Genomic DNA, 25,617 nt, shown 5'->3' with positions numbered 1-25,617 from the left:
TATTTCTTTTTATATATTTAGAACTGGCATCAGATGAGGAGGAGCAGGAGGAGGATGAAGAGTCAAGACTGCGATGGCGTTCTCCGACACTGAACCGGATTCATTCATTCATTCATTTCAGGGGGGGCAGTTTTTGGGTGTTTTTTTTATTTAGCCTACTCACACATAACCTGACTCCGCCAGATGGGGCAGCAGAGAGTACACTGGGTTCCCCCCTCCTGCTCCCATCTGGGAACTCTCAGGCAGACTTGATGCCCGGCCACAAAACGGCCTGGCCAATCAGCAGCAGCTAGAAGCGAAGTTGCTCACAAAACGGCCTGGCCAATCAGCAGCAGCTAGTAGAAGCTAGAAGCTGCTGCTAGAAGTTGCTAGAAGCTGCTGCTGATTGGCCAGGCCGTTTTGTGGCCGGGCATCAAGTCTGCCTGAGAGTTCCCAGATGGGAGCAGGAGGGGGGAACACAGTGTACACTCTGCTGCCCCATATGGCGGAGTCAGGTTAACTCACACACCGTCAAGGACTGGGTTTGGGGACATTTGGGAGGAGTAGCTCTGATCCATAGCTCTAAATGCGCATTTAGAGCTATGGATCAGAGCTAGGGGAGGAGTAACTGTTTTGTATGTAGGCCTATTTATTTTCTGTAATATTTATCATTTTATTATGTTAGTAGTCGTAAAAAATAAAAGACGCTTTTACAATGAGTTAGACCTGTCATGACTATTTTGTTCACTATTGTGAGGTTTATTGTATATGACTAAGCAAGTTTCAACTGTGATTTACTCTGTAACGGTAGATGGTAATAACTCAATTTCTTTTTTATAATACAGTATACATTCAAGTCTATATTTTGATACATATCATGGGCACCAAGTCATATCAAAACAATGTCCTTGGATGTGTTTTTTATCAAAACTGTGTTTCTTCATAACAGGTTTTTGAGATACATGCATGAATAGACAAGGTACTGGTAAGACTATGTAAACATGGTATATATCAAAATGTGCGTTAGAATGTCTAATTTTACCCCAAAAAAGAATTGAGTTTATATGATGTTCCAATTTCAGAGCTATGGGGACTTTTAGCTGGATAGGTCAGATTGATCATGACTGACCATGCTATTTATAGATGGCAAAATATCTACAGTGGTACATGTGAGAAACTTTTTATTTTATTTTAATTGAACTAGACAACTCACCCTTTAAAATGAGATATTGCATGGCTATGTATGCCCAGCAGAAAAAAAGTTATTTAGAAAATAAAACTTCAACCGGGCATAACTTTTTTTGGTTGTCCTAGAAACAGAAACAGTGTAAATGCAGGCTCTTTTAAATGGCTTCCAACACAAGAACTAAACATTTTATCAACTCAGTTCATTTTTTTCCTGGAAGCAGACAAGTCAAGCTTTCTCTGAAGGTCTTTCGTTGTCACACATTCACAACAGAGAATTTTCAATAAATCATTCAAAAACGCCATTCTGGCCATAGAGAAGTCTACCTACTATATAGAAATCCTTGAAACGCTCAAAGAGTTAAGAAGGTTTTGGGATCCCTCAATCTTTTCTTAGCTGTGATTTGTTCGTAGGTAAGAACAGAATCTACGCACACTGTGGAGCACTCTTAGGGTGCCTTTTTCGTTCTTAAGTGCAATCTGAAAACATAAAGGGAAAACAGCGCCATCTGCATGATGCTCAAAGTTTGGTCTGAGGACCTCAAGGGGTCCTTGAGGAAGTTCCAGGCAGTCCACAGAAAAATATGGAATATTTTACCACTTTAATCCCATTTTATACTTTGAAAATAGCCAATCTACAAGCTCACAAACGCGTCCCATTACTGCCCATTTTGAGCTTGTAGATCGGCTATTTTCGAAAAATCTTCAAAACATTTCCCTAGCAGAACATATTTTCATATGGGGGTCTGCAGAATGCATGTCAATTTGGGGGTCCTTGACATGAAAATGTTTGAGAACCACTGGTTTAGAGTTCACAACCCAACCCAAACAAACGCAACATACCCACCACATAACCCCCACCCCATGCACCCGCCATCACCCCCCCCCCCCCCCCCCCAAGTTGACTATTGTGAGATAAATAATAAAATACATTCATGAATATTGAAATATTGAAAATTGTTCAATGTTCTGTCTTCATTTCTGACTTCAGCATGCATCTCGTTTGGAATATAAACGCTTCTAGAGAGACTTTAGATGAATCTGCGTGAGGTAAGAACGGACGATTATGCCTCCCGGGTCCATTTGGTTTAATTTTACGCTCTCAAGAGTAATATATCTATAAGGGTCCCTTTGGTTACTCTCCATCATTTAGGGTGGGGACCACCTGGAACCCCCTCAAGGACTACTGGTGGTCCCTGGACCACCAGTGGTTACGCACACAGGTAAGACAGCTGGCAGCGTTATTTACAGGAGGAGGTAACGTGGCAGAAAGCCTATTCATATTGTCAGGGGAAAGGAACAGTACACTGTGTGTGAACTATCAGTAACACACACACCGTCGCACGCACACACGCACGCACACAGTCACACGCTGCACAAACAGCACTATTGCACTATATACGTTTCTCTGAGGCTTACTTCTTGGCCACTGTCCCGCCGAACTGCAGATCTGTAGTGAGAGAGAGAGAGAGAGAGGAAGAAAAAAAGGAAAACAATGAGTCCTAATACTTTGCGTGTTATATGAGTCAGATGATATGGGGGGAGGAAGTTGGGGGGGGGGGGGGGATAGAGAGGAGATGGGGAGTGAAATGGAGAGGAATTAACACATGCGTGCTCGTACACACACAGCAGAGACAGTTAACCATTTAAAATATAGTCCCTCAGGGGGTGTACGAGGCCCCCATCCTTTTCCCCCCTGTACTGTACATCGATTCAATGTTCAATCTTCAATGATTTACAGGCTGAGAGAGAGAGATGAAGCAGGGACCCCACTCCCCACACTACATATTGTACAGCATTGTGCTGATTTCATGAATAGCTTCATAGATTTGTTTGACAGCACTATCATCACTGTTGTGTAAATCCATGTTTTTCAAGTGGGCTAAGGAATCAGGTATTCATCGACGTCTCATGGGATTGGAGCGTGTCAGCTGATGACACAGCTGATGCTGGTGTGTGTGTGTGTGTGTGTGTGTGTGTGTGTGTGTGTGTGTTCGTCCGTACACTCACTGCCTACGAGGTTGGCCAGAGAGGAGTCGAGGTCGTTGGCCAGCATCTTGCCCCCGACAGGGTGGATGGTCATTGGTGGAGGCTGCTGGTGGTGGTGGTGGTGGTGGTGGAGGAGGTGCGTTGGGACCGGCTTCAGCAGCTCTCCTAGGGCGTCAAAACCTGAACACACACAGGCCCGGATTAACAATGGAATTTAGTGGTGCTTAAGCCCCACGGCCAGCAGTACGCAGGGCCCTGTGTGATGACGAGAGACAAATACGTACAGCTGTTGCTTCCGTCAAAACCGTATTCATAGGTCAGCGACACGCGCGCACGCACGCACAGACGAACAATACAGGTTAATGTTGAATCAAACAAACACTGACACGGATTATGATTTGGTTATGATTTGAGGCGACTCACAAAGAGAACATGATAGATATATATTTACAGACAGACAGACAGACAGACGTGATAGCGTCAAGTTGTAGAAGATGATCTAAATCACTGTATCTGTGTTCACATCCTCTACCAACAGCTAGCCCGCTTCCAGCACTGCAACCATGTGTGTGCGTGCGTGCGTGCGTGCGTGCGTGCGTGCGTGCGTGCGTGCGTGCGTGCCAATCACAAAGGAACAGGGAAGAGAGAGAGAGAGAGAGCAATCCAGAGAGGAAAAGATTAAAAAGGACAAAATAAATGAGTTTGGTGAAAAAAACACATTCATCCCATTGTCTCTGGTCTGTGGACAGAGACAGCAGTCATTTCTGGTTGACAAACACAGATGTGTGCGTGCGTGTGTGTGTGTGTGTGTGTGTGTGTGTGTGCACGTGTGTGTGTGTGCGCGTGTGTAACAGCCTACTGCATGAGCAGATAATTGCCTGTGTTAACAACTCCCACATGCCAGTACTCATCCAGCTAATGGTGAGAAGCAATATATCACTCTAATGCTGCAAACGTAGAGAATGTGCGTGCGTGCGTGCGTGCGTGCGTGTGCATTGTGGTGGTATGTGTGGGAGAAGTATAAAAACAAGATAGGATGTGGTGAAGGAAGGAGGGTTTGTAGAGCAACAGTCTAACGAGGATGGACAGATAAGATTAAAAAAGTCTTGGATTAGAGAATAGCGTGATGAAGCACTTTATAGTCCCCGGCATGTCACCATTCAACCACTTACACCGATAAAGAAGTGCTGGGAATTAACCCGGACATGCACGCACGCGTCGTGCACGAGCACAAGCACGCACTTCGCACATAAGTCAGAGTCAGTGATGTGCTTTATTTATGGAGCTACTAAAGGAATGGAACTCGCGCCCGCTGCCAGTCCTAAACCTGATTTATACCCCCAAAAATGCTGATCTACAAGCTATATCTTTCCCGCACGCGACTGAGTATAATTTAGGCTTCATGCAGATTTCCCACCAACAGTGCTAGTTGTTTTCCTAATTTCCTCTAAACGTTTATCCGCTGTGTGTGTGTGTGTGTGTGTGTAACGACCATGTCACCTTCGTGTGGAAGCCTAGTGCAGTTCTCAACCTGTAAGTCAGGACCCTCACGGGGGTCCCCACATGATTGGGGGGTCCCCAGAAGACAGTGAAGTGACAATTTAAGACCTTCTTAATACCTCGAAAAACCTCGAGAATAATAATTAAAAAATAAAAGACCATTCCAGTATCAAAAGTAATCAACAAACTACACAGTACTATATAAACTGGTCAAACATTGGCCAAGTGAAAATAGCTTGTAGATCAACAATTTTCCACAATATTTATCTGTCTCATACTGTATAAGCATTGTGGTCCAAAAATAAACAAACTGTCGATATTGTCGGGGAGGTGTCTCGGTATCGTTTAAGACAGTCAGTCTGTCATATTTCTGTTTCTAGCGAAAATGTAAAGTTAATTCGGCAGCAGTTGATTATTCATATCCATATGAGTGAAACGGCCAGGATGATTTGTTTATTTTTCAAACACAGTTCTTATATGAGGGGATCTAAAATCCCCCTACTTTTTATTTGCATTGTAATCCCCATAGGGCCTATGGGGATTACAATGCAAATAAAAAGTACATGAGCTTGTGGAATAGTGCCCACTACCGATATTGACCTCAGACTGCTCTATTTATAAGTGTGGAGTTTCTCCACTTTGATGTTTCTACTTGAACTCTTAACCACGTGTCGTGCACCCTTATAGTCTCCCTGTTGTGAGGCGAACATTCGTGGAAAATAGCTCGCAGCGACATGTTGTGACCTTGTGGATCAGCTATTTTCGCCAAAGATCATTTTGGCATTGAGGGAAAAAAGCAAACCGATATAGATATAGCATAGAGCAGTGGTTTTCAAAAAATGTCATATCGAGGCACATTGTTCATTCGGCATTTGATCCATGGACCACCATTTGATCCATGGACCACCATTTGATCCATGGACCACCGTTTGATCCATGGACCACCGTTTGATCCATGGACCACCGTTTGATCCATGGACCACCGTTTGATCCATGGACCACCATTTGATCCATGGACAACCATTTGATCCATGGACCACCATTTGATCCATGGACCACCATTTGATCCATGGACCACCATTTGATCCATGGACCACCATTTGATCCATGGACCACCATTTGATGAGATTTAGCCACTCAGACCCGAAAACGAAAGAATATTTTGTTATCCGTTGGGTAAGATTTTTTCCACAATTCCATGCTGTTGTGGCAAACAATTCTTCTACATTCTCTAATTGTGTAGACTAGACTTCTGGTAAATGAACATTTTACATGCCACCATTTACTCCAGCGCTACGCGTCTCTTGCCAAGGACTTCAGGTGTGTCTTATTTTGAAGAGGAAGAAATACGACCCGCTAACTGCTAATATAGTAACCACAAGGTGGCGCTAACTGCTAATATAGTAACCACAAAGTGGTGCTAACTGCTAATATAGTAACCGCAAGGTCACGCTAACTGCTAATATAGTAACCACAAAGTGGTGCTAACTGCTAATATAGTAACCGCAAGGTCACGCTAACTGCTAATATAGTAACCACAAGGTGGTGCTAACTGCTAATATAGTAACCACAAGGTGGCGCTAACTGCTAATATAGTAACCACAAGGTGGCGCTAACTGCTAATATAGTAACCGCAAGGTCACGCTAACTGCTAATATAGTAACCACAAGGTGGTGCTAACTGCTAATATAGTAACCACAAGGTGGTGCTAACTGCTAATATAGTAACCGCAAGGTCATGCTAACTGCTAATATAGTAACCACAAGGTGGTGCTAACTGCTAATATAGTAACCACAAGGTGGCGCTAACTGCTAATATAGTAACCACAAGGTGGTGCTAACTGCTAATATAGTAACCACAAGGTGGTGCTAACTGCTAATATAGTAACCACAAGGTCACGCTAACTGCTAATATAGTAACCACAAGGTCACGCTAACTGCTGATATAGTAACCACAAGGTGGTGCTAACTGCTAATATAGTAACCACAAGGTGGCGCTAACTGCTAATATAGTAACCACAAGGTGGTGCTAACTGCTAATATAGTAACCACAAGGTGGTGCTAACTGCTAATATAGTAACCGCAAGGTCACGCTAACTGCTAATATAGTAACCACAAGGTGGTGCTAACTGCTAATATAGTAACCACAAGGTGGCGCTAACTGCTAATATAGTAACCACAAGGTGGTGCTAACTGCTAATATAGTAACCACAAGGTCACGCTAACTGCTAATATAGTAACCACAAGGTGGCGCTAACTGCTAATATAGTAACCACAAGGTCGCGCTAACTGCTAATATAGTAACCACAAGGTGGTGCTAACTGCTAATATAGTAACCGAAAGGTCACGCTAACTGCTAATATAGTAACCACAAGGTGGCGCTAACTGCTAATATAGTAACCACAAGGTCGCGCTAACTGCTAATATAGTAACCACAAGGTCGCACTAACTGCTAATATAGTAACCACAAGGTCGCGCTAACTACTAATATAGTAACCACAAGGTCACGCTAACTGCTAATATAGTAACCACAAGGTCGCGCTAACTGCTAATATAGTAACCACAAGGTCGCGCTAACTACTAATATAGTAACCACAAGGTCGCGCTAACTGCTAATATAGTAACCACAAGGTCACGCTAACTGCCGATATAGTAAAGTCGCAAATGACATCCGAACTTGGATGGCAGTCCAGTCCGGAATTGGGAAAGAAAGCATTAAATATCTATAAAGGTGGTTGCACACTGGACGCGTTTTCCGGAAAACAGACAGAAACACGCAGCAGTGTGCAGGGACCTTAAGGGTCCATTTCATGGATCATTTAGCTGGGGACCACTTGGAACCCCCTCAAGGACCACTGGTGGTCCCCGGACCACTGGCATAGAGCACTGGAGGACCTCTATCAACTAAAGTACTGTAAAAATCACACTAAAAGTAAAGTGAGGGGCACTCTTGTTATCATTCATCATCACATTCCATGGTACAAACACTCAGACACACAAAGCTGGGCATAGGAGGGGCTCAAAAAAAAGGTTACGGCAGAGCAAGGGTTAACGGCAGCAACCAGGGAAGACAAGGACAGGAATAGGATTAAAAAAGAAAGACAAAAATGAGCGAAGCAAGGCGGAAAGAGAGAAAGAGATGGGGAGAGAGAGAGAGAGAGAGAGAGAGAGAGAGAGAGAGAGAGAGAGAGAGGGATAATATTTAGTTAGGAAGTGGTGTGTTCGTTTGACAGTGGTGCTGACACAGTAGACAGAAAAACACAGTTTCCTGCTAGGCAAGCAAATAGAGAGCGAGAGGAGGGTGAGAGAGGGAGAGAGAGAGAGAGAGAGAGGGAAGGGGAGAGGAGAGAGGAGGGGTTGCATGTAGAAACAGGAGAGCGTGAAAGAGAGGATGATGGGGAGGGAAATAGATATGGGCTGAGGGAGGGAGGGAGGGAGAGAGAGAGAGAGAGAAGAATAAATTGAGAAAGGGAAAAGGAGGTACAAATGTAGAATCTTCCTCCGTTCTTCATCTTCTCAGCTATAATTGGAGTGTTATTGTTGTTGTGATCCGGATAACGCTATTGTTAACGACCTGTCAATCACACTGAGTGAAATTAATGAAACTCAATGGAAGGGAGGGAAGGATAAAGCTTTGTACTTATACTTAGTTTGACTCAGTTCCACAGATAATTGTGAAAATATAGCAGATCTACAAGCTCACAACGCAGAGGCGTTGTTCACAATTTTTTGCCTCTTTCTTATATGATTTGACCAATGATTTGGCCAGTACTATAAAAACAATGTTTGACCAGGTTTTATAGTACTAGAGCGGTGCACGTTGGGAACTGGCCTACATGGAACGATGCAAGTTGGAAATGTATGCCCATATATGGTGTTCTTTGTAAGGCATGCCCAAATATGGAAGTCTATGCAGACGTCAGAACAGGCCAGCTCCATGTATGGAGCTGTCCAGAGCCCGGGCACTGCAGGGGCCCTGTCCAGAGTCCGGGCAGGGGCTTTTGTGGGGCTCACGGTCGCAGAGACAAGGAGATAAACAGCTACACAGCTGTTTAAACTTTGAATCCCTGCATACACACACACAGGTAGAGGAACACACTCTGTTCTTTTTGCACTTATTCTATTCTAACCACTTAAAAACTATCTCTCTCATTCTCACTCCTTTTCTTACCACTCTGCCTTTTTGTTATAGCTTGTTTCTGTTTGTCTGCATTGTTTTTTACCCTCTCTGCTAATATTCTGTCATCTTGTATTTTCTCTTGTTTGTCTTTCTATACTCTGTGGGTACTTTAAGTCCTTGTGGGAGTGACCCTTTTGATCTGAATTTTGAATCAGCCATCAGACAGAATCAAACAGACCACTCACTGAGTGATCTACTTGAGTCCCTCTGCTGGCCAGATCAAGGCTTTAATTAAAGGCCTCAGGCAGTATATATCTGCTCTCAAATCACTCAGTCACTCACTCACGGTCGCAGAGACAAGGAGATAAACAGCTACACAGCTGTTTAAACTTTGAATCCCTGCATACACACACACACAGGTAGAGGAACACACTCTGTTCTTTTTGCACTTATTCTATTCTAACCACTTAAAAACTATCTCTCTCATTCTCACTCCTTTTCTTACCACTCTGCCTTTTTGTTATAGCTTGTTTCTGTTTGTCTGCATTGTTTTTTACCCTCTCTGCTAATATTCTGTCATCTTGTATTTTCTCTTGTTTGTCTTTCTATACTCTGTGGGTACTTTAAGTCCTTGTGGGAGTGACCCTTTTGATCTGAATTTTGAATCAGCCATCAGACAGAATCAAACAGACCACTCACTGAGTGATCTACTTGAGTCCCTCTGCTGGCCAGATCAAGGCTTTAATTAAAGGCCTCAGGCAGTATATATCTGCTCTCAAATCACTCAGTCACTCACTCACGGTCGCAGAGACAAGGAGATAAACAGCTACACAGCTGTTTAAACTTTGAATCCCTGCATACACACACACACAGGTAGAGGAACACACTCTGTTCTTTTTGCACTTATTCTATTCTAACCACTTAAAAACTATCTCTCTCATTCTCACTCCTTTTCTTACCACTCTGCCTTTTTGTTATAGCTTGTTTCTGTTTGTCTGCATTGTTTTTTACCCTCTCTGCTAATATTCTGTCATCTTGTATTTTCTCTTGTTTGTCTTTCTATACTCTGTGGGTACTTTAAGTCCTTGTGGGAGTGACCCTTTTGATCTGAATTTTGAATCAGCCATCAGACAGAATCAAACAGACCACTCACTGAGTGATCTACTTGAGTCCCTCTGCTGGCCAGATCAAGGCTTTAATTAAAGGCCTCAGGCAGTATATATCTGCTCTCAAATCACTCAGTCACTCACTCACGGTCGCAGAGACAAGGAGATAAACAGCTACACAGCTGTTTAAACTTTGAATCCCTGCATACACACACACACAGGTAGAGGAACACACTCTGTTCTTTTTGCACTTATTCTATTCTAACCACTTAAAAACTATCTCTCTCATTCTCACTCCTTTTCTTACCACTCTGCCTTTTTGTTATAGCTTGTTTCTGTTTGTCTGCATTGTTTTTTACCCTCTCTGCTAATATTCTGTCATCTTGTATTTTCTCTTGTTTGTCTTTCTATACTCTGTGGGTACTTTAAGTCCTTGTGGGAGTGACCCTTTTGATCTGAATTTTGAATCAGCCATCAGACAGAATCAAACAGACCACTCACTGAGTGATCTACTTGAGTCCCTCTGCTGGCCAGATCAAGGCTTTAATTAAAGGCCTCAGGCAGTATATATCTGCTCTCAAATCACTCAGTCACTCACTCACGGTCGCAGAGACAAGGAGATAAACAGCTACACAGCTGTTTAAACTTTGAATCCCTGCATACACACACACACAGGTAGAGGAACACACTCTGTTCTTTTTGCACTTATTCTATTCTAACCACTTAAAAACTATCTCTCTCATTCTCACTCCTTTTCTTACCACTCTGCCTTTTTGTTATAGCTTGTTTCTGTTTGTCTGCATTGTTTTTTACCCTCTCTGCTAATATTCTGTCATCTTGTATTTTCTCTTGTTTGTCTTTCTATACTCTGTGGGTACTTTAAGTCCTTGTGGGAGTGACCCTTTTGATCTGAATTTTGAATCAGCCATCAGACAGAATCAAACAGACCACTCACTGAGTGATCTACTTGAGTCCCTCTGCTGGCCAGATCAAGGCTTTAATTAAAGGCCTCAGGCAGTATATATCTGCTCTCAAATCACTCAGTCACTCACTCACGGTCGCAGAGACAAGGAGATAAACAGCTACACAGCTGTTTAAACTTTGAATCCCTGCATACACACACACACAGGTAGAGGAACACACTCTGTTCTTTTTGCACTTATTCTATTCTAACCACTTAAAAACTATCTCTCTCATTCTCACTCCTTTTCTTACCACTCTGCCTTTTTGTTATAGCTTGTTTCTGTTTGTCTGCATTGTTTTTTACCCTCTCTGCTAATATTCTGTCATCTTGTATTTTCTCTTGTTTGTCTTTCTATACTCTGTGGGTACTTTAAGTCCTTGTGGGAGTGACCCTTTTGATCTGAATTTTGAATCAGCCATCAGACAGAATCAAACAGACCACTCACTGAGTGATCTACTTGAGTCCCTCTGCTGGCCAGATCAAGGCTTTAATTAAAGGCCTCAGGCAGTATATATCTGCTCTCAAATCACTCAGTCACTCACTCACGGTCGCAGAGACAAGGAGATAAACAGCTACACAGCTGTTTAAACTTTGAATCCCTGCATACACACACACACAGGTAGAGGAACACACTCTGTTCTTTTTGCACTTATTCTATTCTAACCACTTAAAAACTATCTCTCTCATTCTCACTCCTTTTCTTACCACTCTGCCTTTTTGTTATAGCTTGTTTCTGTTTGTCTGCATTGTTTTTTACCCTCTCTGCTAATATTCTGTCATCTTGTATTTTCTCTTGTTTGTCTTTCTATACTCTGTGGGTACTTTAAGTCCTTGTGGGAGTGACCCTTTTGATCTGAATTTTGAATCAGCCATCAGACAGAATCAAACAGACCACTCACTGAGTGATCTACTTGAGTCCCTCTGCTGGCCAGATCAAGGCTTTAATTAAAGGCCTCAGGCAGTATATATCTGCTCTCAAATCACTCAGTCACTCACTCACGGTCGCAGAGACAAGGAGATAAACAGCTACACAGCTGTTTAAACTTTGAATCCCTGCATACACACACACACAGGTAGAGGAACACACTCTGTTCTTTTTGCACTTATTCTATTCTAACCACTTAAAAACTATCTCTCTCATTCTCACTCCTTTTCTTACCACTCTGCCTTTTTGTTATAGCTTGTTTCTGTTTGTCTGCATTGTTTTTTACCCTCTCTGCTAATATTCTGTCATCTTGTATTTTCTCTTGTTTGTCTTTCTATACTCTGTGGGTACTTTAAGTCCTTGTGGGAGTGACCCTTTTGATCTGAATTTTGAATCAGCCATCAGACAGAATCAAACAGACCACTCACTGAGTGATCTACTTGAGTCCCTCTGCTGGCCAGATCAAGGCTTTAATTAAAGGCCTCAGGCAGTATATATCTGCTCTCAAATCACTCAGTCACTCACTCACGGTCGCAGAGACAAGGAGATAAACAGCTACACAGCTGTTTAAACTTTGAATCCCTGCATACACACACACACAGGTAGAGGAACACACTCTGTTCTTTTTGCACTTATTCTATTCTAACCACTTAAAAACTATCTCTCTCATTCTCACTCCTTTTCTTACCACTCTGCCTTTTTGTTATAGCTTGTTTCTGTTTGTCTGCATTGTTTTTTACCCTCTCTGCTAATATTCTGTCATCTTGTATTTTCTCTTGTTTGTCTTTCTATACTCTGTGGGTACTTTAAGTCCTTGTGGGAGTGACCCTTTTGATCTGAATTTTGAATCAGCCATCAGACAGAATCAAACAGACCACTCACTGAGTGATCTACTTGAGTCCCTCTGCTGGCCAGATCAAGGCTTTAATTAAAGGCCTCAGGCAGTATATATCTGCTCTCAAATCACTCAGTCACTCACTCACGGTCGCAGAGACAAGGAGATAAACAGCTACACAGCTGTTTAAACTTTGAATCCCTGCATACACACACACACAGGTAGAGGAACACACTCTGTTCTTTTTGCACTTATTCTATTCTAACCACTTAAAAACTATCTCTCTCATTCTCACTCCTTTTCTTACCACTCTGCCTTTTTGTTATAGCTTGTTTCTGTTTGTCTGCATTGTTTTTTACCCTCTCTGCTAATATTCTGTCATCTTGTATTTTCTCTTGTTTGTCTTTCTATACTCTGTGGGTACTTTAAGTCCTTGTGGGAGTGACCCTTTTGATCTGAATTTTGAATCAGCCATCAGACAGAATCAAACAGACCACTCACTGAGTGATCTACTTGAGTCCCTCTGCTGGCCAGATCAAGGCTTTAATTAAAGGCCTCAGGCAGTATATATCTGCTCTCAAATCACTCAGTCACTCACTCACGGTCGCAGAGACAAGGAGATAAACAGCTACACAGCTGTTTAAACTTTGAATCCCTGCATACACACACACACAGGTAGAGGAACACACTCTGTTCTTTTTGCACTTATTCTATTCTAACCACTTAAAAACTATCTCTCTCATTCTCACTCCTTTTCTTACCACTCTGCCTTTTTGTTATAGCTTGTTTCTGTTTGTCTGCATTGTTTTTTACCCTCTCTGCTAATATTCTGTCATCTTGTATTTTCTCTTGTTTGTCTTTCTATACTCTGTGGGTACTTTAAGTCCTTGTGGGAGTGACCCTTTTGATCTGAATTTTGAATCAGCCATCAGACAGAATCAAACAGACCACTCACTGAGTGATCTACTTGAGTCCCTCTGCTGGCCAGATCAAGGCTTTAATTAAAGGCCTCAGGCAGTATATATCTGCTCTCAAATCACTCAGTCACTCACTCACGGTCGCAGAGACAAGGAGATAAACAGCTACACAGCTGTTTAAACTTTGAATCCCTGCATACACACACACACAGGTAGAGGAACACACTCTGTTCTTTTTGCACTTATTCTATTCTAACCACTTAAAAACTATCTCTCTCATTCTCACTCCTTTTCTTACCACTCTGCCTTTTTGTTATAGCTTGTTTCTGTTTGTCTGCATTGTTTTTTACCCTCTCTGCTAATATTCTGTCATCTTGTATTTTCTCTTGTTTGTCTTTCTATACTCTGTGGGTACTTTAAGTCCTTGTGGGAGTGACCCTTTTGATCTGAATTTTGAATCAGCCATCAGACAGAATCAAACAGACCACTCACTGAGTGATCTACTTGAGTCCCTCTGCTGGCCAGATCAAGGCTTTAATTAAAGGCCTCAGGCAGTATATATCTGCTCTCAAATCACTCAGTCACTCACTCACGGTCGCAGAGACAAGGAGATAAACAGCTACACAGCTGTTTAAACTTTGAATCCCTGCATACACACACACACAGGTAGAGGAACACACTCTGTTCTTTTTGCACTTATTCTATTCTAACCACTTAAAAACTATCTCTCTCATTCTCACTCCTTTTCTTACCACTCTGCCTTTTTGTTATAGCTTGTTTCTGTTTGTCTGCATTGTTTTTTACCCTCTCTGCTAATATTCTGTCATCTTGTATTTTCTCTTGTTTGTCTTTCTATACTCTGTGGGTACTTTAAGTCCTTGTGGGAGTGACCCTTTTGATCTGAATTTTGAATCAGCCATCAGACAGAATCAAACAGACCACTCACTGAGTGATCTACTTGAGTCCCTCTGCTGGCCAGATCAAGGCTTTAATTAAAGGCCTCAGGCAGTATATATCTGCTCTCAAATCACTCAGTCACTCACTCACGGTCGCAGAGACAAGGAGATAAACAGCTACACAGCTGTTTAAACTTTGAATCCCTGCATACACACACACACAGGTAGAGGAACACACTCTGTTCTTTTTGCACTTATTCTATTCTAACCACTTAAAAACTATCTCTCTCATTCTCACTCCTTTTCTTACCACTCTGCCTTTTTGTTATAGCTTGTTTCTGTTTGTCTGCATTGTTTTTTACCCTCTCTGCTAATATTCTGTCATCTTGTATTTTCTCTTGTTTGTCTTTCTATACTCTGTGGGTACTTTAAGTCCTTGTGGGAGTGACCCTTTTGATCTGAATTTTGAATCAGCCATCAGACAGAATCAAACAGACCACTCACTGAGTGATCTACTTGAGTCCCTCTGCTGGCCAGATCAAGGCTTTAATTAAAGGCCTCAGGCAGTATATATCTGCTCTCAAATCACTCAGTCACTCACTCACGGTCGCAGAGACAAGGAGATAAACAGCTACACAGCTGTTTAAACTTTGAATCCCTGCATACACACACACACAGGTAGAGGAACACACTCTGTTCTTTTTGCACTTATTCTATTCTAACCACTTAAAAACTATCTCTCTCATTCTCACTCCTTTTCTTACCACTCTGCCTTTTTGTTATAGCTTGTTTCTGTTTGTCTGCATTGTTTTTTACCCTCTCTGCTAATATTCTGTCATCTTGTATTTTCTCTTGTTTGTCTTTCTATACTCTGTGGGTACTTTAAGTCCTTGTGGGAGTGACCCTTTTGATCTGAATTTTGAATCAGCCATCAGACAGAATCAAACAGACCACTCACTGAGTGATCTACTTGAGTCCCTCTGCTGGCCAGATCAAGGCTTTAATTAAAGGCCTCAGGCAGTATATATCTGCTCTCAAATCACTCAGTCACTCACTCACGGTCGCAGAGACAAGGAGATAAACAGCTACACAGCTGTTTAAACTTTGAATCCCTGCATACACACACACACAGGTAGAGGAACACACTCTGTTCTTTTTGCACTTATTCTATTCTAACCACTTAAAAACTATCTCTCTCATTCTCACTCCTTTTCTTACCACTCTGCCTTTTTGTTATAGCTTGTTTCTGTTTGTCTGCATTGTTTTTTACCCTCTCTGCTAATATTCTGTCATCTTGTATTTTCTCTTGTTTGTCTTTCTATACTCTGTGGGTACTTTAAGTCCTTGTGGGAGTGACCCTTTTGATCTGAATTTTGAATCAGCCATCAGACAGAATCAAACAGACCACTCACTGAGTGATCTACTTGAGTCCCTCTGCTGGCCAGATCAAGGCTTTAATTAAAGGCCTCAGGCAGTATATATCTGCTCTCAAATCACTCAGTCACTCACTCACGGTCGCAGAGACAAGGAGATAAACAGCTACACAGCTGTTTAAACTTTGAATCCCTGCATACACACACACACAGGTAGAGGAACACACTCTGTTCTTTTTGCACTTATTCTATTCTAACCACTTAAAAACTATCTCTCTCATTCTCACTCCTTTTCTTACCACTCTGCCTTTTTGTTATAGCTTGTTTCTGTTTGTCTGCATTGTTTTTTACCCTCTCTGCTAATATTCTGTCATCTTGTATTTTCTCTTGTTTGTCTTTCTATACTCTGTGGGTACTTTAAGTCCTTGTGGGAGTGACCCTTTTGATCTGAATTTTGAATCAGCCATCAGACAGAATCAAACAGACCACTCACTGAGTGATCTACTTGAGTCCCTCTGCTGGCCAGATCAAGGCTTTAATTAAAGGCCTCAGGCAGTATATATCTGCTCTCAAATCACTCAGTCACTCACTCACGGTCGCAGAGACAAGGAGATAAACAGCTACACAGCTGTTTAAACTTTGAATCCCTGCATACACACACACACAGGTAGAGGAACACACTCTGTTCTTTTTGCACTTATTCTATTCTAACCACTTAAAAACTATCTCTCTCATTCTCACTCCTTTTCTTACCACTCTGCCTTTTTGTTATAGCTTGTTTCTGTTTGTCTGCATTGTTTTTTACCCTCTCTGCTAATATTCTGTCATCTTGTATTTTCTCTTGTTTGTCTTTCTATACTCTGTGGGTACTTTAAGTCCTTGTGGGAGTGACCCTTTTGATCTGAATTTTGAATCAGCCATCAGACAGAATCAAACAGACCACTCACTGAGTGATCTACTTGAGTCCCTCTGCTGGCCAGATCAAGGCTTTAATTAAAGGCCTCAGGCAGTATATATCTGCTCTCAAATCACTCAGTCACTCACTCACGGTCGCAGAGACAAGGAGATAAACAGCTACACAGCTGTTTAAACTTTGAATCCCTGCATACACACACACACAGGTAGAGGAACACACTCTGTTCTTTTTGCACTTATTCTATTCTAACCACTTAAAAACTATCTCTCTCATTCTCACTCCTTTTCTTACCACTCTGCCTTTTTGTTATAGCTTGTTTCTGTTTGTCTGCATTGTTTTTTACCCTCTCTGCTAATATTCTGTCATCTTGTATTTTCTCTTGTTTGTCTTTCTATACTCTGTGGGTACTTTAAGTCCTTGTGGGAGTGACCCTTTTGATCTGAATTTTGAATCAGCCATCAGACAGAATCAAACAGACCACTCACTGAGTGATCTACTTGAGTCCCTCTGCTGGCCAGATCAAGGCTTTAATTAAAGGCCTCAGGCAGTATATATCTGCTCTCAAATCACTCAGTCACTCACTCACGGTCGCAGAGACAAGGAGATAAACAGCTACACAGCTGTTTAAACTTTGAATCCCTGCATACACACACACACAGGTAGAGGAACACACTCTGTTCTTTTTGCACTTATTCTATTCTAACCACTTAAAAACTATCTCTCTCATTCTCACTCCTTTTCTTACCACTCTGCCTTTTTGTTATAGCTTGTTTCTGTTTGTCTGCATTGTTTTTTACCCTCTCTGCTAATATTCTGTCATCTTGTATTTTCTCTTGTTTGTCTTTCTATACTCTGTGGGTACTTTAAGTCCTTGTGGGAGTGACCCTTTTGATCTGAATTTTGAATCAGCCATCAGACAGAATCAAACAGACCACTCACTGAGTGATCTACTTGAGTCCCTCTGCTGGCCAGATCAAGGCTTTAATTAAAGGCCTCAGGCAGTATATATCTGCTCTCAAATCACTCAGTCACTCACTCACGGTCGCAGAGACAAGGAGATAAACAGCTACACAGCTGTTTAAACTTTGAATCCCTGCATACACACACACACAGGTAGAGGAACACACTCTGTTCTTTTTGCACTTATTCTATTCTAACCACTTAAAAACTATCTCTCTCATTCTCACTCCTTTTCTTACCACTCTGCCTTTTTGTTATAGCTTGTTTCTGTTTGTCTGCATTGTTTTTTACCCTCTCTGCTAATATTCTGTCATCTTGTATTTTCTCTTGTTTGTCTTTCTATACTCTGTGGGTACTTTAAGTCCTTGTGGGAGTGACCCTTTTGATCTGAATTTTGAATCAGCCATCAGACAGAATCAAACAGACCACTCACTGAGTGATCTACTTGAGTCCCTCTGCTGGCCAGATCAAGGCTTTAATTAAAGGCCTCAGGCAGTATATATCTGCTCTCAAATCACTCAGTCACTCACTCACGGTCGCAGAGACAAGGAGATAAACAGCTACACAGCTGTTTAAACTTTGAATCCCTGCATACACACACACACAGGTAGAGGAACACACTCTGTTCTTTTTGCACTTATTCTATTCTAACCACTTAAAAACTATCTCTCTCATTCTCACTCCTTTTCTTACCACTCTGCCTTTTTGTTATAGCTTGTTTCTGTTTGTCTGCATTGTTTTTTACCCTCTCTGCTAATATTCTGTCATCTTGTATTTTCTCTTGTTTGTCTTTCTATACTCTGTGGGTACTTTAAGTCCTTGTGGGAGTGACCCTTTTGATCTGAATTTTGAATCAGCCATCAGACAGAATCAAACAGACCACTCACTGAGTGATCTACTTGAGTCCCTCTGCTGGCCAGATCAAGGCTTTAATTAAAGGCCTCAGGCAGTATATATCTGCTCTCAAATCACTCAGTCACTCACTCACGGTCGCAGAGACAAGGAGATAAACAGCTACACAGCTGTTTAAACTTTGAATCCCTGCATACACACACACACAGGTAGAGGAACACACTCTGTTCTTTTTGCACTTATTCTATTCTAACCACTTAAAAACTATCTCTCTCATTCTCACTCCTTTTCTTACCACTCTGCCTTTTTGTTATAGCTTGTTTCTGTTTGTCTGCATTGTTTTTTACCCTCTCTGCTAATATTCTGTCATCTTGTATTTTCTCTTGTTTGTCTTTCTATACTCTGTGGGTACTTTAAGTCCTTGTGGGAGTGACCCTTTTGATCTGAATTTTGAATCAGCCATCAGACAGAATCAAACAGACCACTCACTGAGTGATCTACTTGAGTCCCTCTGCTGGCCAGATCAAGGCTTTAATTAAAGGCCTCAGGCAGTATATATCTGCTCTCAAATCACTCAGTCACTCACTCACGGTCGCAGAGACAAGGAGATAAACAGCTACACAGCTGTTTAAACTTTGAATCCCTGCATACACACACACACAGGTAGAGGAACACACTCTGTTCTTTTTGCACTTATTCTATTCTAACCACTTAAAAACTATCTCTCTCATTCTCACTCCTTTTCTTACCACTCTGCCTTTTTGTTATAGCTTGTTTCTGTTTGTCTGCATTGTTTTTTACCCTCTCTGCTAATATTCTGTCATCTTGTATTTTCTCTTGTTTGTCTTTCTATACTCTGTGGGTACTTTAAGTCCTTGTGGGAGTGACCCTTTTGATCTGAATTTTGAATCAGCCATCAGACAGAATCAAACAGACCACTCACTGAGTGATCTACTTGAGTCCCTCTGCTGGCCAGATCAAGGCTTTAATTAAAGGCCTCAGGCAGTATATATCTGCTCTCAAATCACTCAGTCACTCACTCACGGTCGCAGAGACAAGGAGATAAACAGCTACACAGCTGTTTAAACTTTGAATCCCTGCATACACACACACACAGGTAGAGGAACACACTCTGTTCTTTTTGCACTTATTCTATTCTAACCACTTAAAAACTATCTCTCTCATTCTCACTCCTTTTCTTACCACTCTGCCTTTTTGTTATAGCTTGTTTCTGTTTGTCTGCATTGTTTTTTACCCTCTCTGCTAATATTCTGTCATCTTGTATTTTCTCTTGTTTGTCTTTCTATACTCTGTGGGTACTTTAAGTCCTTGTGGGAGTGACCCTTTTGATCTGAATTTTGAATCAGCCATCAGACAGAATCAAACAGACCACTCACTGAGTGATCTACTTGAGTCCCTCTGCTGGCCAGATCAAGGCTTTAATTAAAGGCCTCAGGCAGTATATATCTGCTCTCAAATCACTCAGTCACTCACTCACGGTCGCAGAGACAAGGAGATAAACAGCTACACAGCTGTTTAAACTTTGAATCCCTGCATACACACACACACAGGTAGAGGAACACACTCTGTTCTTTTTGCACTTATTCTATTCTAACCACTTAAAAACTATCTCTCTCATTCTCACTCCTTTTCTTACCACTCTGCCTTTTTGTTATAGCTTGTTTCTGTTTGTCTGCATTGTTTTTTACCCTCTCTGCTAATATTCTGTCATCTTGTATTTTCTCTTGTTTGTCTTTCTATACTCTGTGGGTACTTTAAGTCCTTGTGGGAGTGACCCTTTTGATCTGAATTTTGAATCAGCCATCAGACAGAATCAAACAGACCACTCACTGAGTGATCTACTTGAGTCCCTCTGCTGGCCAGATCAAGGCTTTAATTAAAGGCCTCAGGCAGTATATATCTGCTCTCAAATCACTCAGTCACTCACTCACGGTCGCAGAGACAAGGAGATAAACAGCTACACAGCTGTTTAAACTTTGAATCCCTGCATACACACACACAGGTAGAGGAACACACTCTGTTCTTTTTGCACTTATTCTATTCTAACCACTTAAAAACTATCTCTCTCATTCTCACTCCTTTTCTTACCACTCTGCCTTTTTGTTATAGCTTGTTTCTGTTTGTCTGCATTGTTTTTTACCCTCTCTGCTAATATTCTGTCATCTTGTATTTTCTCTTGTTTGTCTTTCTATACTCTGTGGGTACTTTAAGTCCTTGTGGGAGTGACCCTTTTGATCTGAATTTTGAATCAGCCATCAGACAGAATCAAACAGACCACTCACTGAGTGATCTACTTGAGTCCCTCTGCTGGCCAGATCAAGGCTTTAATTAAAGGCCTCAGGCAGTATATATCTGCTCTCAAATCACTCAGTCACTCACTCACGGTCGCAGAGACAAGGAGATAAACAGCTACACAGCTGTTTAAACTTTGAATCCCTGCATACACACACACAGGTAGAGGAACACACTCTGTTCTTTTTGCACTTATTCTATTCTAACCACTTAAAAACTATCTCTCTCATTCTCACTCCTTTTCTTACCACTCTGCCTTTTTGTTATAGCTTGTTTCTGTTTGTCTGCATTGTTTTTTACCCTCTCTGCTAATATTCTGTCATCTTGTATTTTCTCTTGTTTGTCTTTCTATACTCTGTGGGTACTTTAAGTCCTTGTGGGAGTGACCCTTTTGATCTGAATTTTGAATCAGCCATCAGACAGAATCAAACAGACCACTCACTGAGTGATCTACTTGAGTCCCTCTGCTGGCCAGATCAAGGCTTTAATTAAAGGCCTCAGGCAGTATATATCTGCTCTCAAATCACTCAGTCACTCACTCACGGTCGCAGAGACAAGGAGATAAACAGCTACACAGCTGTTTAAACTTTGAATCCCTGCATACACACACACAGGTAGAGGAACACACTCTGTTCTTTTTGCACTTATTCTATTCTAACCACTTAAAAACTATCTCTCTCATTCTCACTCCTTTTCTTACCACTCTGCCTTTTTGTTATAGCTTGTTTCTGTTTGTCTGCATTGTTTTTTACCCTCTCTGCTAATATTCTGTCATCTTGTATTTTCTCTTGTTTGTCTTTCTATACTCTGTGGGTACTTTAAGTCCTTGTGGGAGTGACCCTTTTGATCTGAATTTTGAATCAGCCATCAGACAGAATCAAACAGACCACTCACTGAGTGATCTACTTGAGTCCCTCTGCTGGCCAGATCAAGGCTTTAATTAAAGGCCTCAGGCAGTATATATCTGCTCTCAAATCACTCAGTCACTCACTCACGGTCGCAGAGACAAGGAGATAAACAGCTACACAGCTGTTTAAACTTTGAATCCCTGCATACACACACACAGGTAGAGGAACACACTCTGTTCTTTTTGCACTTATTCTATTCTAACCACTTAAAAACTATCTCTCTCATTCTCACTCCTTTTCTTACCACTCTGCCTTTTTGTTATAGCTTGTTTCTGTTTGTCTGCATTGTTTTTTACCCTCTCTGCTAATATTCTGTCATCTTGTATTTTCTCTTGTTTGTCTTTCTATACTCTGTGGGTACTTTAAGTCCTTGTGGGAGTGACCCTTTTGATCTGAATTTTGAATCAGCCATCAGACAGAATCAAACAGACCACTCACTGAGTGATCTACTTGAGTCCCTCTGCTGGCCAGATCAAGGCTTTAATTAAAGGCCTCAGGCAGTATATATCTGCTCTCAAATCACTCAGTCACTCACTCACGGTCGCAGAGACAAGGAGATAAACAGCTACACAGCTGTTTAAACTTTGAATCCCTGCATACACACACACAGGTAGAGGAACACACTCTGTTCTTTTTGCACTTATTCTATTCTAACCACTTAAAAACTATCTCTCTCATTCTCACTCCTTTTCTTACCACTCTGCCTTTTTGTTATAGCTTGTTTCTGTTTGTCTGCATTGTTTTTTACCCTCTCTGCTAATATTCTGTCATCTTGTATTTTCTCTTGTTTGTCTTTCTATACTCTGTGGGTACTTTAAGTCCTTGTGGGAGTGACCCTTTTGATCTGAATTTTGAATCAGCCATCAGACAGAATCAAACAGACCACTCACTGAGTGATCTACTTGAGTCCCTCTGCTGGCCAGATCAAGGCTTTAATTAAAGGCCTCAGGCAGTATATATCTGCTCTCAAATCACTCAGTCACTCACTCACGGTCGCAGAGACAAGGAGATAAACAGCTACACAGCTGTTTAAACTTTGAATCCCTGCATACACACACACAGGTAGAGGAACACACTCTGTTCTTTTTGCACTTATTCTATTCTAACCACTTAAAAACTATCTCTCTCATTCTCACTCCTTTTCTTACCACTCTGCCTTTTTGTTATAGCTTGTTTCTGTTTGTCTGCATTGTTTTTTACCCTCTCTGCTAATATTCTGTCATCTTGTATTTTCTCTTGTTTGTCTTTCTATACTCTGTGGGTACTTTAAGTCCTTGTGGGAGTGACCCTTTTGATCTGAATTTTGAATCAGCCATCAGACAGAATCAAACAGACCACTCACTGAGTGATCTACTTGAGTCCCTCTGCTGGCCAGATCAAGGCTTTAATTAAAGGCCTCAGGCAGTATATATCTGCTCTCAAATCACTCAGTCACTCACTCACGGTCGCAGAGACAAGGAGATAAACAGCTACACAGCTGTTTAAACTTTGAATCCCTGCATACACACACACAGGTAGAGGAACACACTCTGTTCTTTTTGCACTTATTCTATTCTAACCACTTAAAAACTATCTCTCTCATTCTCACTCCTTTTCTTACCACTCTGCCTTTTTGTTATAGCTTGTTTCTGTTTGTCTGCATTGTTTTTTACCCTCTCTGCTAATATTCTGTCATCTTGTATTTTCTCTTGTTTGTCTTTCTATACTCTGTGGGTACTTTAAGTCCTTGTGGGAGTGACCCTTTTGATCTGAATTTTGAATCAGCCATCAGACAGAATCAAACAGACCACTCACTGAGTGATCTACTTGAGTCCCTCTGCTGGCCAGATCAAGGCTTTAATTAAAGGCCTCAGGCAGTATATATCTGCTCTCAAATCACTCAGTCACTCACTCACGGTCGCAGAGACAAGGAGATAAACAGCTACACAGCTGTTTAAACTTTGAATCCCTGCATACACACACACAGGTAGAGGAACACACTCTGTTCTTTTTGCACTTATTCTATTCTAACCACTTAAAAACTATCTCTCTCATTCTCACTCCTTTTCTTACCACTCTGCCTTTTTGTTATAGCTTGTTTCTGTTTGTCTGCATTGTTTTTTACCCTCTCTGCTAATATTCTGTCATCTTGTATTTTCTCTTGTTTGTCTTTCTATACTCTGTGGGTACTTTAAGTCCTTGTGGGAGTGACCCTTTTGATCTGAATTTTGAATCAGCCATCAGACAGAATCAAACAGACCACTCACTGAGTGATCTACTTGAGTCCCTCTGCTGGCCAGATCAAGGCTTTAATTAAAGGCCTCAGGCAGTATATATCTGCTCTCAAATCACTCAGTCACTCACTCACGGTCGCAGAGACAAGGAGATAAACAGCTACACAGCTGTTTAAACTTTGAATCCCTGCATACACACACACAGGTAGAGGAACACACTCTGTTCTTTTTGCACTTATTCTATTCTAACCACTTAAAAACTATCTCTCTCATTCTCACTCCTTTTCTTACCACTCTGCCTTTTTGTTATAGCTTGTTTCTGTTTGTCTGCATTGTTTTTTACCCTCTCTGCTAATATTCTGTCATCTTGTATTTTCTCTTGTTTGTCTTTCTATACTCTGTGGGTACTTTAAGTCCTTGTGGGAGTGACCCTTTTGATCTGAATTTTGAATCAGCCATCAGACAGAATCAAACAGACCACTCACTGAGTGATCTACTTGAGTCCCTCTGCTGGCCAGATCAAGGCTTTAATTAAAGGCCTCAGGCAGTATATATCTGCTCTCAAATCACTCAGTCACTCACTCACGGTCGCAGAGACAAGGAGATAAACAGCTACACAGCTGTTTAAACTTTGAATCCCTGCATACACACACACAGGTAGAGGAACACACTCCGTTCCTTTTTGCACTTATTCTATTCTAACCCCTATAAACTATCCATTAAAGCTACCCCTCTACTCTTCAACCATCTCTGCGGTTGGTTCTTTTACTTCCTCCCTTTCTTCCATACATACTGCCCTAGTACGCGCGTGAATGAACCTTGATCCGTAGCTCATTCCGGCTAACCAACGACCACTTTAGCCTGGTGCCCAAGCCAAAGACCCGGACATCCAGACACATCTAACGAAGGAGGCAGCCTCCCAGGGTTTTGTATCAATCTTCTTCTTCTTCTTCTTCTTACTATTATTATTATTATTTTTTATTACGCTTATTTCTTATTTTTATTTATCTGTGTACTATGTGTTTTCCCACCATCCCTATCCTGCCCTTTTCATGTCGCCCTAGACACTACTTCCCCCGCCACAGGAATCCCTCAAATCTCATATACCCAGCTCGTTCACCCAGTCACCACATTGTGGTGGAGGGAGGCCTTTGGAACTGCCACGCAGCTACCAAAGAGGAAATGCCTGAATTTATCTCAGCCCACGCCACCCTCAAGTCTCTGCATTTCCTTGCTCTAACCGAAACCTGGATAACCCCCGATAACACAGCTACCCCCGCCGCCCTCTCTGTTTCACACAAATTCACACACACCCCTCGCTCAACAGGTAGGGGGGGTGGTACAGGGATACTCATGTCCCCGAAATGGAATTTCCGTGTCTTAAATCTCTCTCACCTTTCTCTCACCACATGTGAATTTCATGCTATCTCAATATCACAACCAGTCCCCCTCACCCTCATTGTGCTCTATCGCCCCCCAGGAACCCTTGGGAACTTCCTGGAAGAACTAGACTCTCTGATCAGCTCGTTTCCGGAGGATGGCACCCCCCTGATTCTACTGGGCGACTTTAACCTACCTACGGCAGAGAAGTATCTTCCCGTTACGTCCCTCCTATCCTCGTTTGACCTCTCCCTTTCTCCCTCCCCTCCCACTCACAAGGCTGGTAA

General features: G+C 41.9%; 1 protein-coding gene across 8 annotated transcripts in view; it reads right to left on the bottom strand.

Annotated features, from left to right (window-relative positions):
* LOC306913598 (phosphatidylinositol-binding clathrin assembly protein) overlaps positions 1-25,617 on the bottom strand; it is a 155,533-nt gene that overhangs the window by 11,544 nt on the left and 118,372 nt on the right. For 6 of the 8 annotated variants that reach the window (XM_079490360.1, XM_079490359.1, XM_079490361.1 and 3 more), the window contains 2 exons: positions 3,169-3,333; positions 2,584-2,614 (listed from right to left, as the gene is read on the bottom strand). In XM_079490360.1, the coding sequence (XP_079346486.1) occupies positions 2,584-2,614; positions 3,169-3,333 (196 nt within the window). The remainder of the gene's footprint in view (positions 1-2,583; positions 2,615-3,168; positions 3,334-25,617) is intronic. The other 2 variants (XM_079490363.1, XM_079490365.1) reach the window with 1 other exon arrangement.

Source organism: Electrona antarctica (assembly GCF_951216825.1).
Source record: "Electrona antarctica genome assembly, chromosome: 21".
In the NCBI taxonomy this organism is placed as follows: domain Eukaryota; kingdom Metazoa; phylum Chordata; class Actinopteri; order Myctophiformes; family Myctophidae; genus Electrona; species Electrona antarctica.
Note: the sequence above shows the minus strand (reverse complement) of the source record. Positions and strands in the feature narration are given on the sequence as shown.